The sequence below is a fragment of the Coregonus clupeaformis genome, unplaced genomic scaffold (assembly GCF_020615455.1).
Source record: "Coregonus clupeaformis isolate EN_2021a unplaced genomic scaffold, ASM2061545v1 scaf0012, whole genome shotgun sequence".
Lineage (NCBI taxonomy): Eukaryota > Metazoa > Chordata > Actinopteri > Salmoniformes > Salmonidae > Coregonus > Coregonus clupeaformis.
This window is the reverse complement of record NW_025533467.1, coordinates 1,648,415-1,664,112: the sequence shown is the minus strand read 5'-3', so window position 1 is coordinate 1,664,112 and position 15,698 is coordinate 1,648,415. Positions and strand designations below refer to the sequence as shown.

General features: G+C 43.1%; 3 protein-coding genes across 3 annotated transcripts in view; 2 read left to right on the top strand and 1 right to left on the bottom strand.

Moving 5' to 3' along the window:
• The window catches only part of LOC121546448 (piezo-type mechanosensitive ion channel component 2-like), a gene marked incomplete at its 5' end in the record, with an annotated part of 35,071 nt that extends 27,636 nt beyond the window's left edge, over positions 1 to 7,435 (top strand). Inside the window, 13 exon segments of the mRNA XM_045212411.1 lie at positions 20 to 221; positions 370 to 502; positions 702 to 849; positions 966 to 1,180; positions 1,294 to 1,452; positions 2,390 to 2,537; positions 2,784 to 2,972; positions 3,077 to 3,169; positions 3,266 to 3,435; positions 3,671 to 3,787; positions 4,157 to 4,236; positions 4,393 to 4,621; positions 6,788 to 7,435. Of these exon segments, the coding sequence (XP_045068346.1) occupies positions 20 to 221; positions 370 to 502; positions 702 to 849; positions 966 to 1,180; positions 1,294 to 1,452; positions 2,390 to 2,537; positions 2,784 to 2,972; positions 3,077 to 3,169; positions 3,266 to 3,435; positions 3,671 to 3,787; positions 4,157 to 4,236; positions 4,393 to 4,621; positions 6,788 to 7,058 (2,154 nt within the window).
• Positions 7,436 to 7,574: 139 nt separating this feature from the next.
• atp5f1e (ATP synthase F1 subunit epsilon) lies at positions 7,575 to 11,126 on the bottom strand. Its single transcript, XM_041856006.1, has 3 exons — positions 11,017 to 11,126; positions 9,768 to 9,892; positions 7,575 to 7,751 (listed from the first exon to the last, which is right to left on the bottom strand). Coding segments are annotated over exons 1-3 (159 nt in total). The 5' UTR covers positions 11,049 to 11,126; the 3' UTR covers positions 7,575 to 7,749.
• A 71-nt stretch (positions 11,127 to 11,197) lies between these two features.
• Positions 11,198 to 14,412, top strand: LOC121545464 (PRELI domain containing protein 3B). Its single transcript, XM_041856005.1, has 6 exons — positions 11,198 to 11,536; positions 12,502 to 12,670; positions 13,248 to 13,337; positions 13,440 to 13,510; positions 13,621 to 13,723; positions 13,821 to 14,412. Exons 1-6 carry the CDS (start codon positions 11,505 to 11,507, stop codon positions 13,935 to 13,937), a joined length of 582 nt encoding a protein of 193 aa, XP_041711939.1. The 5' UTR covers positions 11,198 to 11,504; the 3' UTR covers positions 13,938 to 14,412.
• The last annotated feature ends 1,286 nt before the right edge of the window (positions 14,413 to 15,698 follow it).

Sequence of the window (15,698 nt, the reverse complement as noted above, 5' to 3'; positions counted from 1 at the left end):
CAACTTCTTCTGTCCGTAGTGCCACGGTCTTTGGGATAACAAAGAGGTTGAGATGCCGGACTTCTTCAAGAAGTTAAAGAAGAAGACGGAGAAGAAGAAGATGAGTGGAGGAGACAAAGCAGGGGATCAGCCGAAGCGAAGACTGCCCTTCCTTCCTCTACAGGCCTCAACTGCATCCTTGTTTCGCAGACGGGGAAAAGCCAACTCCACTGAGACAAACGGTACATACATTCAGTAGCCTAAACATAGTGCTGAACTAATCAGTTTGTTTGAGAGTGTATTGAAGTTGAAATGGGGTGTTGCCTGGCCAGATGGGAAATGTTACCCAATATACTAATGTATCTAGATGTAAATGGTATATTCTTGCAGATGATATGCAGCACAAAAAGCGCCACTCAAAGAAGAAGAGGCACCACAATAAAGTGCCCCTGACCAGGAAGGAGAGGATCAAGAAGCTGATCCGAGAAAGGATGCTGGAGACTAAAGCTGCTATCATAGAAGTGTGAGCATTTAGCACTCTATACTTACGGATATGTCTTGTAGGTGTATTCTGTTACTTTCATTCCATATCCCCGGTGATAACTGGCAGTTTACAAACAAATCCTGGAGGCAGGACTTTTGACTGGACATGAATGCATCTTTAAGAACTGGTTTCAAAATGAATGGATATTTTCAGCCATGGTCCTCTTTTGTCTTCGCAGTGCCCTGCACATATACCTACCTATCAGGCAGTTCTTCTATGACATCATTCACCCAGAGTACAGCCCAGTGTGTGATGTCTACGCTCTCATGTTTCTGATTGACGTAATCAACTTCATTGTCATCATATTTGGATACTGGGCTTTTGGGGTAAGAAAAGAGAGAAAAGAGAATACCTGTCTGAGTCAGAATTGAATTTGGAAAGCTATTTGGCCTACTTGTTTCAAGTGGATTTCTTTCACTGTTTTCTTTTTGTGTCGGAACAGAAACACAGTGCTGCTGCTGACATCACAGATGCTATTGGGGAGGACCAGGTCCCATCGGCCTTCCTGGTCATGCTGCTCATCCAGTTTGGGACCATGATAGTGGACCGTGCTCTCTACCTCCGCAAAACCCTCATGGGAAAATGTGTCTTCCAAGTGGTGCTGGTGTTTGGTATCCACTTCTGGATGTTTTTCATACTCCCCGGGGTGACTGAGAGGTCAGAGTGAATGTTAATTAATTTACAGTTTAATTACAGTGTGAATAAACGTGTAATAATCAAAAAAGGAGCTGCTTATTGACCTTTTTCATGGTCATTCTCTTGTGTTCTAGGAGGTTCAACATGAACCAGGTGGCACAGTTGTGGTACTTTGTGAAGTGCATCTACTTTGGCCTCTCTGCCTACCAGATCAAGTGTGGCTACCCAAATCGTGTGCTGGGAAACTTCCTGACCAAGAACTATAACTACCTCAACCTATTCCTCTTTCAAGGGTACAGTCAATGCTCTATGATAGATAAACAAAGGCAGACCAGAACATCCCATAATACCAGAGTTGTCACACAGAGATAGATAGAGGACTCTAGGGTCCAAAAGCCTGTTTTAACATGGGCAGCGCCATTAAGGACTTTCACCATTTTGAAGTAGTCAACTGGGTGGGACTTTCTATGGGAAATGATCACATCAGTCCTGATAGATGTACACACACACACACACACACACACACACACACACGAACACTACATGTTCATGTTTTAAATGTATGTAAATTGTAAAGTATTTTGTTTGTAATGTCTTTTTCGTTATGTGTCATACGCCAGTAAGACTAGCTGTCGCCATTGGCGTCGGCTAATGGGGATCCTAATAAATAAAAAAATCCAGGTCATCAGGAGGGATCAGCCAATTAATTATACTTGTGAGAAAACATTCCATAACTGCAGGTGGCAGTAAATCACCAACCTTGGCTTTATAACTCATGTGGCAGTATGCAACCTTTCAGTTTGTTTGCCAACTCATAGTAGTAGAACAATAAAATGGACTAAAACCAAGATGGCCTCAATGGCCCTGCCCATGCTCTCACAGACGCCATAATGGGACATATTCAATGGCCCTGCCCATGCTCTCACAGACGCCATAATGGGACATATTCAATGGCCCTGCCCATGCTCTCACAGACGCCATAATGGGACATATTCAATGGCCCTGCCCATGCTCTCACAGACGCCATAATGGGACATATTCAATGGCCCTGCCCATGCTCTCACAGACGCCATAATGGGACATATTCAATGGCCCTGCCCATGCTCTCACAGACGCCATAATGGGACATATTCAATGGCCCTGCCCATGCTCTCACAGACGCCATAATGGGACATATTCAATGTTGTGTCCTCTAACTATCTCTATGGGTTGTCCCTGTCTCCTCCTCAGGTTCCGCCTGGTTCCGTTCCTCATAGAGCTGCGTGCCGTGATGGACTGGGTCTGGACTGACACCACCCTCAGCCTGGGCAGCTGGATCTGTGTCGAGGACATTTATGCCAACATCTTCATACTCAAGTGCTGGAGGGAGTCGGAGAAGGTAACTGGGATGCCGATAGGCTGGTAGCAGTTGTCAGTCTCAAACTCATCTCCATAGAGAGTAGATCTGACTGATAGTTGATGGTGAATCACTGTAGAATTAAAGGGGTTTTATCTGTCTTCATGTTTGTTTGATATCTATGTACACTAGACTAAGTATCAAGAACAATTGTGGGCAAATAATTACAACTTGAACTAACTGAAATTGTGTTGAACTATGAATCATTTGTCTCTTTAATTTGTACAGAAATACCCACACACCCCAGGGCAGAAGAAGAAAATGGTGGTGAAGTATGGAATGGGCGGCTTCATCATATTCTTCCTCATCAGCGTCATCTGGTTCCCCCTCCTCTTCATGTCATTGGTCAAGTCAGTGGCTGGGGTGACCAATCAGCCTCTTGATGTCTCCATTCAGCTCAGCATAGCAGGATATGAGGTATAGATGATCCCATCAGCTCACAATCTTTATATTTTTGTAAAATGTTCTCCTTCTGTGAGACTGTTAGTTCTGATGTTGTTTTCTGTGTGTGTTTTATACAGCCACTGTTCACAATGAGTGCCCAGGAGCAGAACCTGGTGCCATACTCACAGGCCGGCCTCAACCGGCTCACCAACCTCTATGCCACTCACCCGGTAAGAGGATCTCGTTACAACAAGTTGCAAGTTTGAGGGGCTGTGGAATTGACCCTAAGGACCTCTGACATACTCTTCTCTCTAACTCTCTCTCAGTCAGCCATGCAGTTCCTTGTGAACTACATGGCCGAGGACATTGTCATTGCAAAGATCAAGAGTGATGCCAGTCTGCTGTGGAGCATCAGCCCTGCCAGCCGTGATGCTATGATCCATGAACTCAGCAACTCCACCCACATCTACATCACCCTGCGATGGGTACTACTCAGGTACAGTGTAGCAGGGTTGGATAGGGCTCTGGGTTGGTTATATGTGAATGGGGTATATAACACTGTTAAGGCTTGAGGTCCGACTTTTTGACCTTGTGTTAAAGCTAAGATCGTATTATTTGTGCTATAAACATATGCCATATGATACAGCCATAATAAACAACTTAACTAGTTAGTGATAGTGGTAGTGATTTCACTCTGTGTATGTGTGTGTATGTGTGCCCCTCCACCCCAGGAATGCGTCTCTGTCGATGAACGTGGAGACCGTGGGGGAACACACTGTCAAGTATGAGGACCGGGCCTTGAGGGACCAGATAGTTCAGATGCTCAAAGGGACACACAATGACTCTGTGTGAGTCTGATCATCACAGCACTCTCACCACATCATCAACTGTTACATGAGTTTACAGCCACAGTCAACATGACATTTACATTTTACATTTTAGTCATTTAGCAGACGCTCTTATCCAGAGCGGCTTACAGTTAGTGAGTGCATACATTTTCATACTGGCCCCCCGTGGGAAACGAACCCACAACCCTGGCGTTGCAAGCGCCATGCTCTACCAACTGAGCTACATAACTGTCAATAAAATAACCTACAATCTGAAAGCTAGTTGTAGAAGAACCTATTACACACAAAAGAACTCCAACTACAAAAGATATGATCACAATGGTAATAGAATGTTGGTGCTGATATGCGGTCATTCATTCTCTCTGCTAGGGTCATTGAGTCTCTCCTGCCCAAGTTCATCAGAGGTCCCGGAGGACTGGAGTCCAAGATGGCCACCCGTCTGGATGTAGGTAAGGGACCCTCTATCCAGCCATCATACTGTACAGAAAATACATTCAACAAATGCAGATGCTTGTATAACCATGGATCTTAACTAGTCAACTGAAGGTCATCGTCTCTGCTTCCCATTTATTCAAATCTTCCCTGTCCCATCTGTAACACCCCAGAACACTCAGATAGGCCTGAGGACCTCCAGATGTTGGCCTTCTACCGGCCCCTGTCCATCAAACTACAGCGGGCAGAAGACAATGGAAGTGCAGAGGGGGGTCAGTGGTGGATGGTGGAGGAATGCACTCCTGGACAGGGGCACGTCCAGAGCAGCTGCCACAGCATTGAGATAGTAGTGTTCAACGACAAAGTCAGCCCCTCCAGCCTGGGTGCTCTAGCAGGACAGGGGTAGGTAAAGAAAAAAACTCAATGCTGCCCCAGGCTGGAGGGGACTATCCCTTCAAAGTGGCAATCAGCAGTTGATACAGTGGGGAAAAAAAGTATTTAGTCAGCCACCAATTGTGCAAGTTCTCCCACTTAAAAAGATGAGAGAGGCCTGTGATTTTTATCATAGGTACACGTCAACTATGACAGACAAATTGAGGAAAAAGATTCCAGAAAATCACATTGTAGGATTTTTTATGAATTTATTTGCAAATTATGGTGGAAAATTAGTATTTGGTCACCTACAAACAAGCAAGATTTCTGGCTCTCACAGACCTGTAACTTCTTCTTTAAGAGGCTCCTCTGTCCTCCACTCGTTACCTGTATTAATGGCACCTGTTTGAACTTGTTATCAGTATAAAAGACACCTGTCCACAACCTCAAACAGTCACACTCCAAACTCCACTATGGCCAAGACCAAAGAGCTGTCAAAGGACACCAGAAACAAAATTGTAGACCTGCACCAGGCTGGGAAGACTGAATCTGCAATAGGTAAGCAGCTTGGTTTGAAGAAATCAACTGTGGGAGCAATTATTAGGAAATGGAAGACATACAAGACCACTGATAATCTCCCTCGATCTGGGGCTCCATGCAAGATCTCACCCCGTGGGGTCAAAATGATCACAAGAACGTTGAGCAAAAATCCCAGAACCACACGGGGGGACCTAGTGAATGACCTGCAGAGAGCTGGGACCAAAGTAACAAAGCCTACCATCAGTAACACACTAGGCCGCCAGGGACTCAAATCCTGCAGTGCTAGACGTGTCCCCCTGCTTAAGCCAGTACATGTCCAGGCCCGTCTGAAGTTTGCTAGAGTGCATTTGGATGATCCAGAAGAGGATTGGGAGAATGTCATATGGTCAGATGAAACCAAAATATAACTTTTCGGTAAAAACTCAACTCGTCGTGTTTGGAGGACAAAGAATGCTGAGTTGCATCCAAAGAACACCATACCTACTGTGAAGCATGGGGGTGGAAACATCATGTTTTGGGGGCAGTTTTTTCTGCAAAGGGACCAGGACGACTGATCCGTGTAAAGGAAAGAATGAATGGGGCCATGTATCGTGAGATTTTGAGTGAAAACCTCCTTCCATCAGCAAGGGCATTGAAGATGAAACGTGGCTGGGTCTTTCAGCATGACAATGATCCCAAACACACCGCCCGGGCAACAAAGGAGTGGCTTCGTAAGAAGCATTTCAAGGTCCTGGAGTGGCCTAGCCAGTCTCCAGATCTCAACCCCATAGAAAATCTTTGGAGGGAGTTGAAAGTCTGTGTTGCCCAGCGACAGCCCCAAAACATCACTGCTCTAGAGGAGATCTGCATGGAGGAATGGCCCAAAATACCAGCAACAGTGTGTGAAAACCTTGTGAAGACTTACAGAAAACGTTTGACCTGTGTCATTGCCAACAAAGGGTATATAACAAAGTATTGAGAAACTTTTGTTATTGACCAAATACTTATTTTCCACCATAATTTGCAAATAAATTCATTAAAAATCCTACAATGTGATTTTCTGGATGTTTTTTCCTCATTTTGTCTGTCATAGTTGACGTGTACCTATGATGAAAATTACAGGCCTCTCTCATCTTTTTAAGTGGGAGAACTTGCACAATTGGTGGCTGACTAAATACTGTTTTTCCCCACTGTACATCCAGTTTTGGACTTGTAAATTAATACTGTATGTACCTATTGATTCTTGAAGAATATAACTTATAAATGCCTCATGAGCTTAGTTCAACTGTCGTTCCCCATCAGAACCCAAAATATAAGCTTGTTGTACTCCAATGTCTGTAAACAAAATGTAAACAAACACTACATAGCCTCAAAACATGGTTAAAACTATAATTTTGATATCATGGATGATCAGTCCTTGCATCCATAGCTGACAATGAATTTCAGTGGTTACATTTCTCCAGTTCCATCCCTCAGCTTTTTATCGAACCAGGGGCGGGGCGATTGCTTTGTTATTGTTTCTACTCCTGATTGACGCTTTGACTTGTTGATTTGTTCTCACTGCTAAATAAACTCTTTGTCCTCTTTTCCATGGAATCCCATATGCTAATGTTGCTTGTCTGGCCTCGACCTTCAACCTGATACCACCTCCTGCGCCATTCCACCTTGCTACGGTAGAATTGTGGGCCTGTACATGTCTGTGGTGCTGGTCGTTGGAAAGTTTGTCAGGGAATTCTTCAACGGTATATCCCGCTCCATCATGTTTGAGGAGCTGCCATGTGTGGACCGGGTGTTGAAGCTCTGCACGGACATCTTTGTGGTGCGAGAGACTGGTGAGATGGAGCTGGAGGAAACACTGTTTGAGAAGCTAATTTTCCTGTATCGCTCGCCGGAGACCATGATCAAGATGACCAGAGAGAAGAGACTAGAGAGCACAATTACATTTTAGTTACGAAAATGACCATTTGTTTTGTTTGTATTCCTACTGCATGCATTTTGAATCACTGACTACTTTTAATGATTCAAATTTTTACAAAGGAAGACCGTAGGCCATAATCATAGAAATGTGTTCCTAATGTGAAACTATTTAATTGAAGTCGAGATGCAACATTATGCAGTTTTAGATACAAATGTCTTGTATAGAGCTTACAGATGCACGTCTGCTCTACAGAATGTATTTATCTCAACATTCTGTAACTTTACACACCCCACTGAACACCACCCTGTTGCATTTCACTGAAAAGCTCATCTAGAAGTATTCACTCTCATTTCACACTGTACTCCATGTCCAGTATTTAATTCAATTAATAAAATAAAATAACATTCTGAGATTATGTCCTACTTTTACATATGACTCCTGAAGTGAAAATCCACTCACGGTCCATGTTGCCAGGTAAAGTATGCCTTTACAAAACAGGGGCAAACAAGAGTCATGGGTGCAAGTTTAAGTAATCCAGCAGACATCTTTTAGATAGTAATTTTAATTCATTTTCTTAATTACAAATGAAAGGAAAAACAACATGTCCATTCTGTTAGGTCCCCCATCTATCCACAAATCTAGATTTAACCCTTGCATGTTGGCCAGGACAGTGAAAAATCCTCTTGGTCCCGAAGAACATCCACTACATGTTGTATTCAGATCCTGCAAGATAAAGAGAGGAGAGGAAAACGTGTCAAGTTAGACTGATCTTAGAAACTATGGACTATTGATGTTATCTAGCTATTTGTGCTAGTTGCTTGAGAACTGCAGATTATGAAAAGAGAGTAATGACCATATACAATCAGATAAATTATATATTGTCTATGGTGATTACTGTCTGTTGATAATCTGCAGTTCTGTAGTGTTCTACAGTGAGGGAAAAAAGTATTTGATCCCCTGCTGATTTTGTACGTTTGCCCACTGACAAAGAAATGATCAGTCTATAATTGTAATGGTAGTTTTATTTGAACAGTGAGAGACAGAATAACAACAAAGAAATCCAGAAAAACCCATGTCAAAAATGTTATAAATTGATTTGCATTTTAAATGAGGGAAATAAGTATTTGACCCCCTCTCAATCAGAATGATTTCTGGCTCCCAGGTGTCTTTTATACAGGTAACGAGCTGAGATTAGGAGCACACTCTTAAAGGGAGTGCTCCTAATCTCAGCTTGTTACCTGTATAAAAGACACCTGTCCACAGAAGCAATCAATCAGATTCCAAACTCTCCACCATGGCCAAGACCAAAGAGCTCTCTAAGGGTGTCAGGGACAAGATTGTAGACCTACACAAGGCTGGAATGGGCTACAAGACCATCTCCAAGCAGCTTGGTGAGAAGGTGACAACAGTTGGTGCGATTATTCTCAAATGGTAGAAACACAAAATAACTGTCAATCTCCCTCGGCCTGGGGCTCCATGCAAGATCTCACCTCGTGGAGTTGCAATGATCATGGAGAACGGTGAGGAATCAGCCCAGAACTACACAGGAGGATCTTGTCAATGATCTCAAGGCAGCTGGGACCATAGTCACCAAGAAAACAATTGGTAACACACTACGCCGTGAAGGACTGAAATCCTGCAGCGCCCGCAAAGCACATATACAGGCCCGTCTGAAGTTTTCCAATGAACATCTGAATGATTCAGAGGAGAACTGGGTGAAAGTGTTGTGGTCAGATGAGACCAAAATCGAGCTCTTTGGCATCAACTCAACTCGCCGTGTTTGGAGGAGGAGGAATGCTGCCTATGACCCCAAGAACACCATCCCCACCGTCAAACATGGAGGTGGAAACATTATGCTTTGGGGGTGTTTTTCTGCTAAGGGGACAGGACAACTTCACCGCATCAAAGGGACGATTGACGGCGCCATGTACCGTCAAATCTTGGGTGAGAACCTCCTTCCCTCAGCCAGTGCATTGAAAATGGGTCGTGGATGGGTATTCCAACATGACAATGACCCAAAACACACGGCCAAGGCAACAAAGGAGTGGCTCAAGAAGAAGCACATTAAGGTCCTGGAGTGGCCTAGCCAGTCTCCAGATCTTAATCCCATAGAAAATATGTAGAGGGAGCTGAAGGTTCGAGTTGCCAAACGTCAGCCTTGAAACCTTAATGACTTGGAGAAGATCTGCAAAGAGGAGTGGGACAAAATCCCTCCTGAGATGTGTGCAAACCTGGTGGCCAACTACAAGAAACGTCTGACCTCTGATTGCCAACAAGGGTTTTGCCACCAAGTACTAAGTCATGTTTTGCAGAGGGGTCAAATACTTATTTCCCTCATTAAAATGCAAATCAATTTATAACATTTTTGACATGCGTTTTTCTGGATTTTTTTGTTGTTATTCTGTCTCTCACTGTTCAAATAAACCTACCATTAAAATTATAGACTGATCATGTCTTTGTCAGTGGGCAAACGTACAAAATCAGCAGGGGATCAAATACTTTTTTCCCTCACTGTACATCTATGATAATGACAAATACTTGACATGCTTAATAAATCAGACTGATTTATTAGGCAAATACTTTATATGCTTACTTGGCAGCTGCAGTAAGTAGAACCAATATAAAATCAGGTGTGATAGGCCAAGCACACAAGGCAATATTGTGTGATGGTTAGGAGGTGGTAGATGAATTCAATTATTATTTTCAAATATTGTAGTGATTTGTCCTTTCAATACTCACATGCTATAGCCTTTGGGACGTAGACTTTGACGCTGGACTCTGCAACTTTCATTGCCTCAACTTTGAACTGTGGTTTCAGTGCCGCGCGTACTGCACTCGCGCAGATCGCAGAGAAGCGAATGTAGCTGCAGCGGACACAGAGAGAAACACACTTTAGCCAGGGCTGCAAACTTTTGAAGAAAGCTTGGAGTGAGATCTACTATGTGAATTTCCTTGCCCTCCCTGGCACAATATCTAGACTGGGCGATTGCGGTCCTCCCCCAGGAAGATTGTACTGTTTTAAAGCTAATTACCTGCAATTCTACGTATTTTCACATGGCTTACGCCTATGACCAGGGTGGAAAAATTATACAAAAAATGCACAAAAAAAAACACAGGTCAGGTGTATTCAGGATACTTTGAACATTAAATTAACACTCAATTCTATGACTTTGTTACTTTTAGATTTTGGGGGGATGAAATGAAAGTTTTTAGGTGGTTTGACACTTTATTCAGACAGTAATTAAATACGATAGAGACAGGGAAATGGGAGAAACAGTGGGAAGGTTGGAAGCAGGGATTGATCCCTGTTCTCAGGTGGAAAGTTGTATGCGACACGTGCTGGGGAGTGTTAACACTACTTCAAGGCTCTGCACAGGAAATACTCATATTAATGCTTGATGGCAGTGGTAACCAAATCATAGATTACAGTATCCTTGTCGATAGACTGCTTTTAAGGTAAGGACACAAACATTTTGTATTTTGTAATTTGGGTGAACAATCCCTTTTAAATAGGACTGAAAGAAAATCCTGCTTGCGCTCCAGGAAGGTTGGCCACCCCTGATCTGTTTCCCGAGTGCTGGGTGTTTGAAAATGTTCTTGCTATAACAATTACTTTCTCAAAATCACCCAACCTTTAAGAAAATCGAATGAATATCAATATTCAGGTAGTTTATGCCTACTAGTGGAAGATCCTTGCCATCATCTTACTCTACATAGGATGTTTATGAGTTGTGAGTTCCCCTTGATCGCTTACAAAACTAGACCAATCATATGCTTCAATGTGCCGCGGTTCTCATGGGAAACACGCTACTTTAGCTAGCTCTTCAAGTTCGTTGAACGTCTTATCATTTCGGCTAGCTAGCTGGATATCAATCGCACCAGAGCTCTCAAGCAAATATGCAATTTAGTAGCTACATCATTTAAGTGCCTTACCTTACAATCAGAATACACACAAAATGTGACATTGTTAAATATAGAATACATTTACCTAAGGCCCGCTTGTCTCCAGTATGCAACCATTTTGCCAGTGATGTTCCGCTCAAGGACAACTCGGATATGTGTATAATGACAGAGAGGAAGAGGCGAGAAATGACGTCGCTAGGGTTGACACGCTTCCTGGGGCGGGACTTTCAGTCTACGCTTTGTGATCGACAGAATTTGAAATCTGGTACAAACAGCTTTTTCACATTATGTAGCTAAGCGGATTTGAGTTCTTATTTATGCTACATTTGGCTCTGTTCGAAATAAGGTGCACTCTCCTCTGAAATACGCGTCAGGAAAATTCCAGACATTTCAATGCATGTTATTCGGTCATTTTTTACTATGAAGGACCAGGGAGGGTCGAATGACATACTTCTGGTCGCCACCAGATGGAGCACCACTAGTAGGGCAAGTTGGCAACATCGTTTCCTCTATAGCTGCTGTCACGCTTTCTTAAGTCACCGGCGCCCAAGCTCCGACAAAACGGTCTAGAACATGAAGATCTGGACCTCAGAACACATATTCAAGTGAGTAATTTATTAATTTTCACAATGTTGAAAAAAATGTTTAATTGAAATACCTTGAAATTAGCTATCTTATTGAAGTTTGTAGCTAGGTTAGCAACCAGCCAGTTAGTGCGCGTTAGCTCTTTGACTTTAGCCAACTAGCTTCTGGTACAAGTTAATGGGTTTTAGGTAGCAAACAGCTAACGTTAGCCATCTATTTTGGCTAGCCAACACATAAAACTTCCTATTTACCATTACTAAACCAGACAAATAATTATAGCTAGCTAGCTAACGATGCAACAAAGACGGTACAGTATGTGACTGCAAGCTAGCTAGCCACATTACAGTATCTTTGACATTACATTAGTTAGCCACATTACTGATATTACATTAGTTAGCCACATTACAAGTAGCTAACTGTTAGCCCGAAGTTTCCAGCAGAATGTCACGGGATTCCGGTGCTTTGATTTTAGCTAACAGTTACTTGTTTAAGGTCATGTGAATTCATGTATTAATCGAATTTGAGCTCAATGTCATTTTGATGATGTCCCGTGCCGCACCAGGCATGCACTCTCTGAGACTGGAATACATGTATTTCTATTCCAACTAGCTATGCTGGAGGCTCAGTCAATGGTGGAAACATGGTTGTTATGTCACTATATATTCAGGGCTTAATGCTCTTTGGGGAATTAATTGAGTGAGGAAATGCCTCCGTTTACAACACACATAATGAATATGGATTGTAAACAACTTTATTGTAAAGTAAAAAAAGAAACATTGTCAAGGTCAAATCAAGAACTCTTACTTGTCTTACTGAACCCATAATGCATGTTTCTTAACCCAATCCACATCACACAGTACAATAATGTCAGGACAGGTTTTCAAATGTATTCATTTGGATGCATACATGGTAACATTATGAAATGCACACATTATGATACTGTATTATTACAGTAATATTGATTTCCTGTGTTGTCCCCCCACAGCCACCCGTGGGAGACAGTGACCAAGGCGGCAATGCAGAAGTACCCCAACCCCATGAACCCAGGCGTGGTAGGGGTGGACGTGTTGAACAGACACGTGGACACACAGGGTCGGCTATGCAGCAACAGACTGCTCAGCACAGAGTGGGGACTGCCCTCCTTGGCCAAGACTGTAAGTCCCCAGCACAGTTGATCCCTGTCTCCAATGTTGCCACTAATACGATTCTCCTGATGAGTAAATTTCAGGTCACCAGTCCCAATGCAGATACATTGTCTTTTAACTGCTGTAGATATCGATGTAATTTGGGTTGCTGCACCCACAATAATCCAAAGCCATTGCATTAATCAGAAGTTGACTGTACAAATGTTGACATATTCAATCACAGCAGCTGTTTAGTTCAGAGGCCAAGTTAGTATGTGTAGGCTTGCGGTTAGACTAGGCTACATTTTGAATGATGCTTGTTCTAGTGAAGTGGGTAATGCTCAGAACAGTTGGCTATCTACAGCTCTGTGGTAGTTAAATGATTGAGCGCTGCCATGACCTCGGCTCTGCTAGACCTTTACTGAAGGCTGTCTCAGCTAGAAGGTTCAGACTGGTGTTGTGTAATCAAGACTGCATGAAGTTGTTTGGTAAATATTTCTCAAACCTTGAAGCTTTTATGAGTCAACAGATCTGAGGATGTATTATTTTGTCAGTGATGTCAAACATATATCACTGACAGTGATGATGTCATTGTCTTTTCTCCCAGCTCATTGGTATAACACGAACAAACACATACATCCAGGAACATTCGGTGGTAGACCCCAAGGAAAAGATCTTTGAGCTACAATCTACAAATGTGAGTTCACCCCTGTTGTCGGATGTGCATTTGTGGATACTATAGATAACTCCACCTTTTAGCCCTGTTGGCTAACGTTGATGCACTTTCCTCTGCTTTCAGATTTCATGTACTAATATAGTATCTGTGGACGAGAAGTTAACATACAGGCCGCATCCGCAGGATCCCGAAAAGTATGTGATTTGTTGATGGTTTGAGTTAAAGATTATATACAGGAAAATTGATAAATAGGTTTGAGTTTCACAGCTAAACTGTTTGTTTTTCTGTTTATCCTTATGTTTAGGACCATACTGACACAAGAGGCACTGATCTCTGTAAAAGGAATTAGTCTGAGCAGTTACCTGGAGGGGCTCATGGCCAAAACCATCTCAGCAAATGCAGGCAAAGTAAGACCTCTCCCTTCACACCTGCAGCCTGGATTAAATATTTATGAGTGGAAATGTTCAGCCCCTAACTTTCCCCTGTGTGTTTTGTTGTGTTCAGGGACGAGAGGCGATGGAGTGGGTCATCAGGCGGTTAAACACAGAGATCGAGGAGCTGGCAGCGACTGCACAGGCCACAATCCGCATCCCCATGGCAGCAGCAGTCACAGAGAAATGATCATCCCCCATCTCAGTGGACCTCAGACATTTCCCCTGAAAGGGGAGACCCACCTTATCTGCCAGCACAGCCACCTCCTGTATTGGCCCACTCATCTTCTGTCACAAGAACGCACGCTTCCCACAGCGGACTGTCCGTACAAGCAGGGTACAAGCTGTTGGGTACACAGAGTGAAGCTGATGACATTAAACAGGGTGGAGCCGAGTTGCATTTGGGGCTCATGGGATTTGTAGTCTAACGTTTTCAATCACACCGTGCCTATAGGTCATCAGGTTTCTATTTATTCTCCTCCTGCTGTCATTTTCTATTGTTACTCTATAGTCAGCTGTCTAACACGTTTACTCTGGCACTTGAAGATTCCATTTACAGCATTCTATGTTGCCTATCCAAGCCATGTACTTACCAACCTTAAACAGGCTATCATCATTTTCATGGAACAGTTCACTTACTGAGAAGATAAAAGAATATATTTTTATGCTTGTTTGTGGGTCTGTTTTATTTGTGAAGTGATGTAAGAATGCAAACTTGATTTTTAAAGTGGCAATCAGCAGTAGAAACAATAACAGTGTTTTCCCCACCCCTGTTTCGGTAAAAAGCTGAAGGATGGCGGCAGGTAGCTTAGTGGGTAAGAGCGTTGTGCCAGTAACCGAAAGGTCGCTGATTCTAATCCCCGAGCCGACTAGGTGAAAAATCTGTCGACATGCCCTTAAGCAAGGCACTTAACCCTAATTGCTCCTGTAAGTCGCTCTGGATAAGAGCGTCTGCTAAATGACTAAAATGTAAATGCTGGAGAATTGTAAACACTCTCAAATTCATAGACAAAGCTATGGATGCAAGGACTGACCATCCATGATATCAACATTATAGTTTTGAGGCTATATAGTGTTTGTTTACATTTATTTTGTTGACAAACGATTAAAACGTGTTTATTTTTGGTTATGATGCGGTATGACAGTTTAACTAAGCTCATGAGGCATTTATAAGTTATATCCTTAAACAATCAATGGGTACATAATTAATTTATAAGCCCTGTCATGGAAATTCTACACTAAGGACTCACACTTTTTTTATATGGCAGAGGCAGAGGATGTTACTGTACATTCCCACACTTTTGCTAGATAGGTTAATCCCTCCAGTCGTTTCTAGACCCAAGCTCCCTATCTTTTTGCATGTTGTACAGCCCAGCTGTGAATTCTGCATGAAAAGCCAGGGGTTATACGTTTGCTTGTTCTTGAACTGCAAATTGCACCTGCTCTGAGCACTTCATCGGTGGATGCACTGCCCCTTCCCGTCTCTCTCCCGCTGAGTCTGACTCGCTAGTAGGCCTACTAGTGGGATTAGCAGCGCTGCTAGCTAAGGCATAGCCATCAGGAACAGTTTGCCCCTCACTCTTCTCCTCCGGCACTCACAGTTCTCTGGCTCATTCTGGGTTCGATTCACCAGCTTTCTCTGGATTCTTGTCATCAAACTCGATTACTTTTTCTTATCCATTTTTTATTTGTCTTTCCCACATTTCAAATTCAGTAGCGGGACAACTAGCCTAGGCTACATGAGATGATTACGTAGGGACCACTTCACTAGTTGACCACCACTACCAAGACCTGTGTCAAGATCAGTTGCCACACCGGCCCTCCCAATAACCTCTGTACAAATAAGAGCAGGTCTGGAATCAGTGTGGCAGGATAGGATGACCACAGAAGGAGTACTGCGCTTTTACATTATGGTCTTTCTGGGGGGTGGGAGAAATAACGAGGAGGCAAC

Coding starts and splice junctions, on each gene's coding strand:
- atp5f1e (XM_041856006.1), bottom strand. CDS start 11,048: ATGGTTGCATACTGGAGACAAGCGGGCCTTAG. Junction 9,893..11,016: donor TGGAGACAAGCGGGCCTTAG/GTAAATGTATTC, acceptor TGTCCGCTGCAG/CTACATTCGCTTCTCTGCGA.
- LOC121545464 (XM_041856005.1), top strand. CDS start 11,505: ATGAAGATCTGGACCTCAGAACACATATTCAA. Junction 13,511..13,620: donor CATCCGCAGGATCCCGAAAA/GTATGTGATTTG, acceptor CCTTATGTTTAG/GACCATACTGACACAAGAGG. Junction 13,724..13,820: donor TCTCAGCAAATGCAGGCAAA/GTAAGACCTCTC, acceptor TGTTGTGTTCAG/GGACGAGAGGCGATGGAGTG.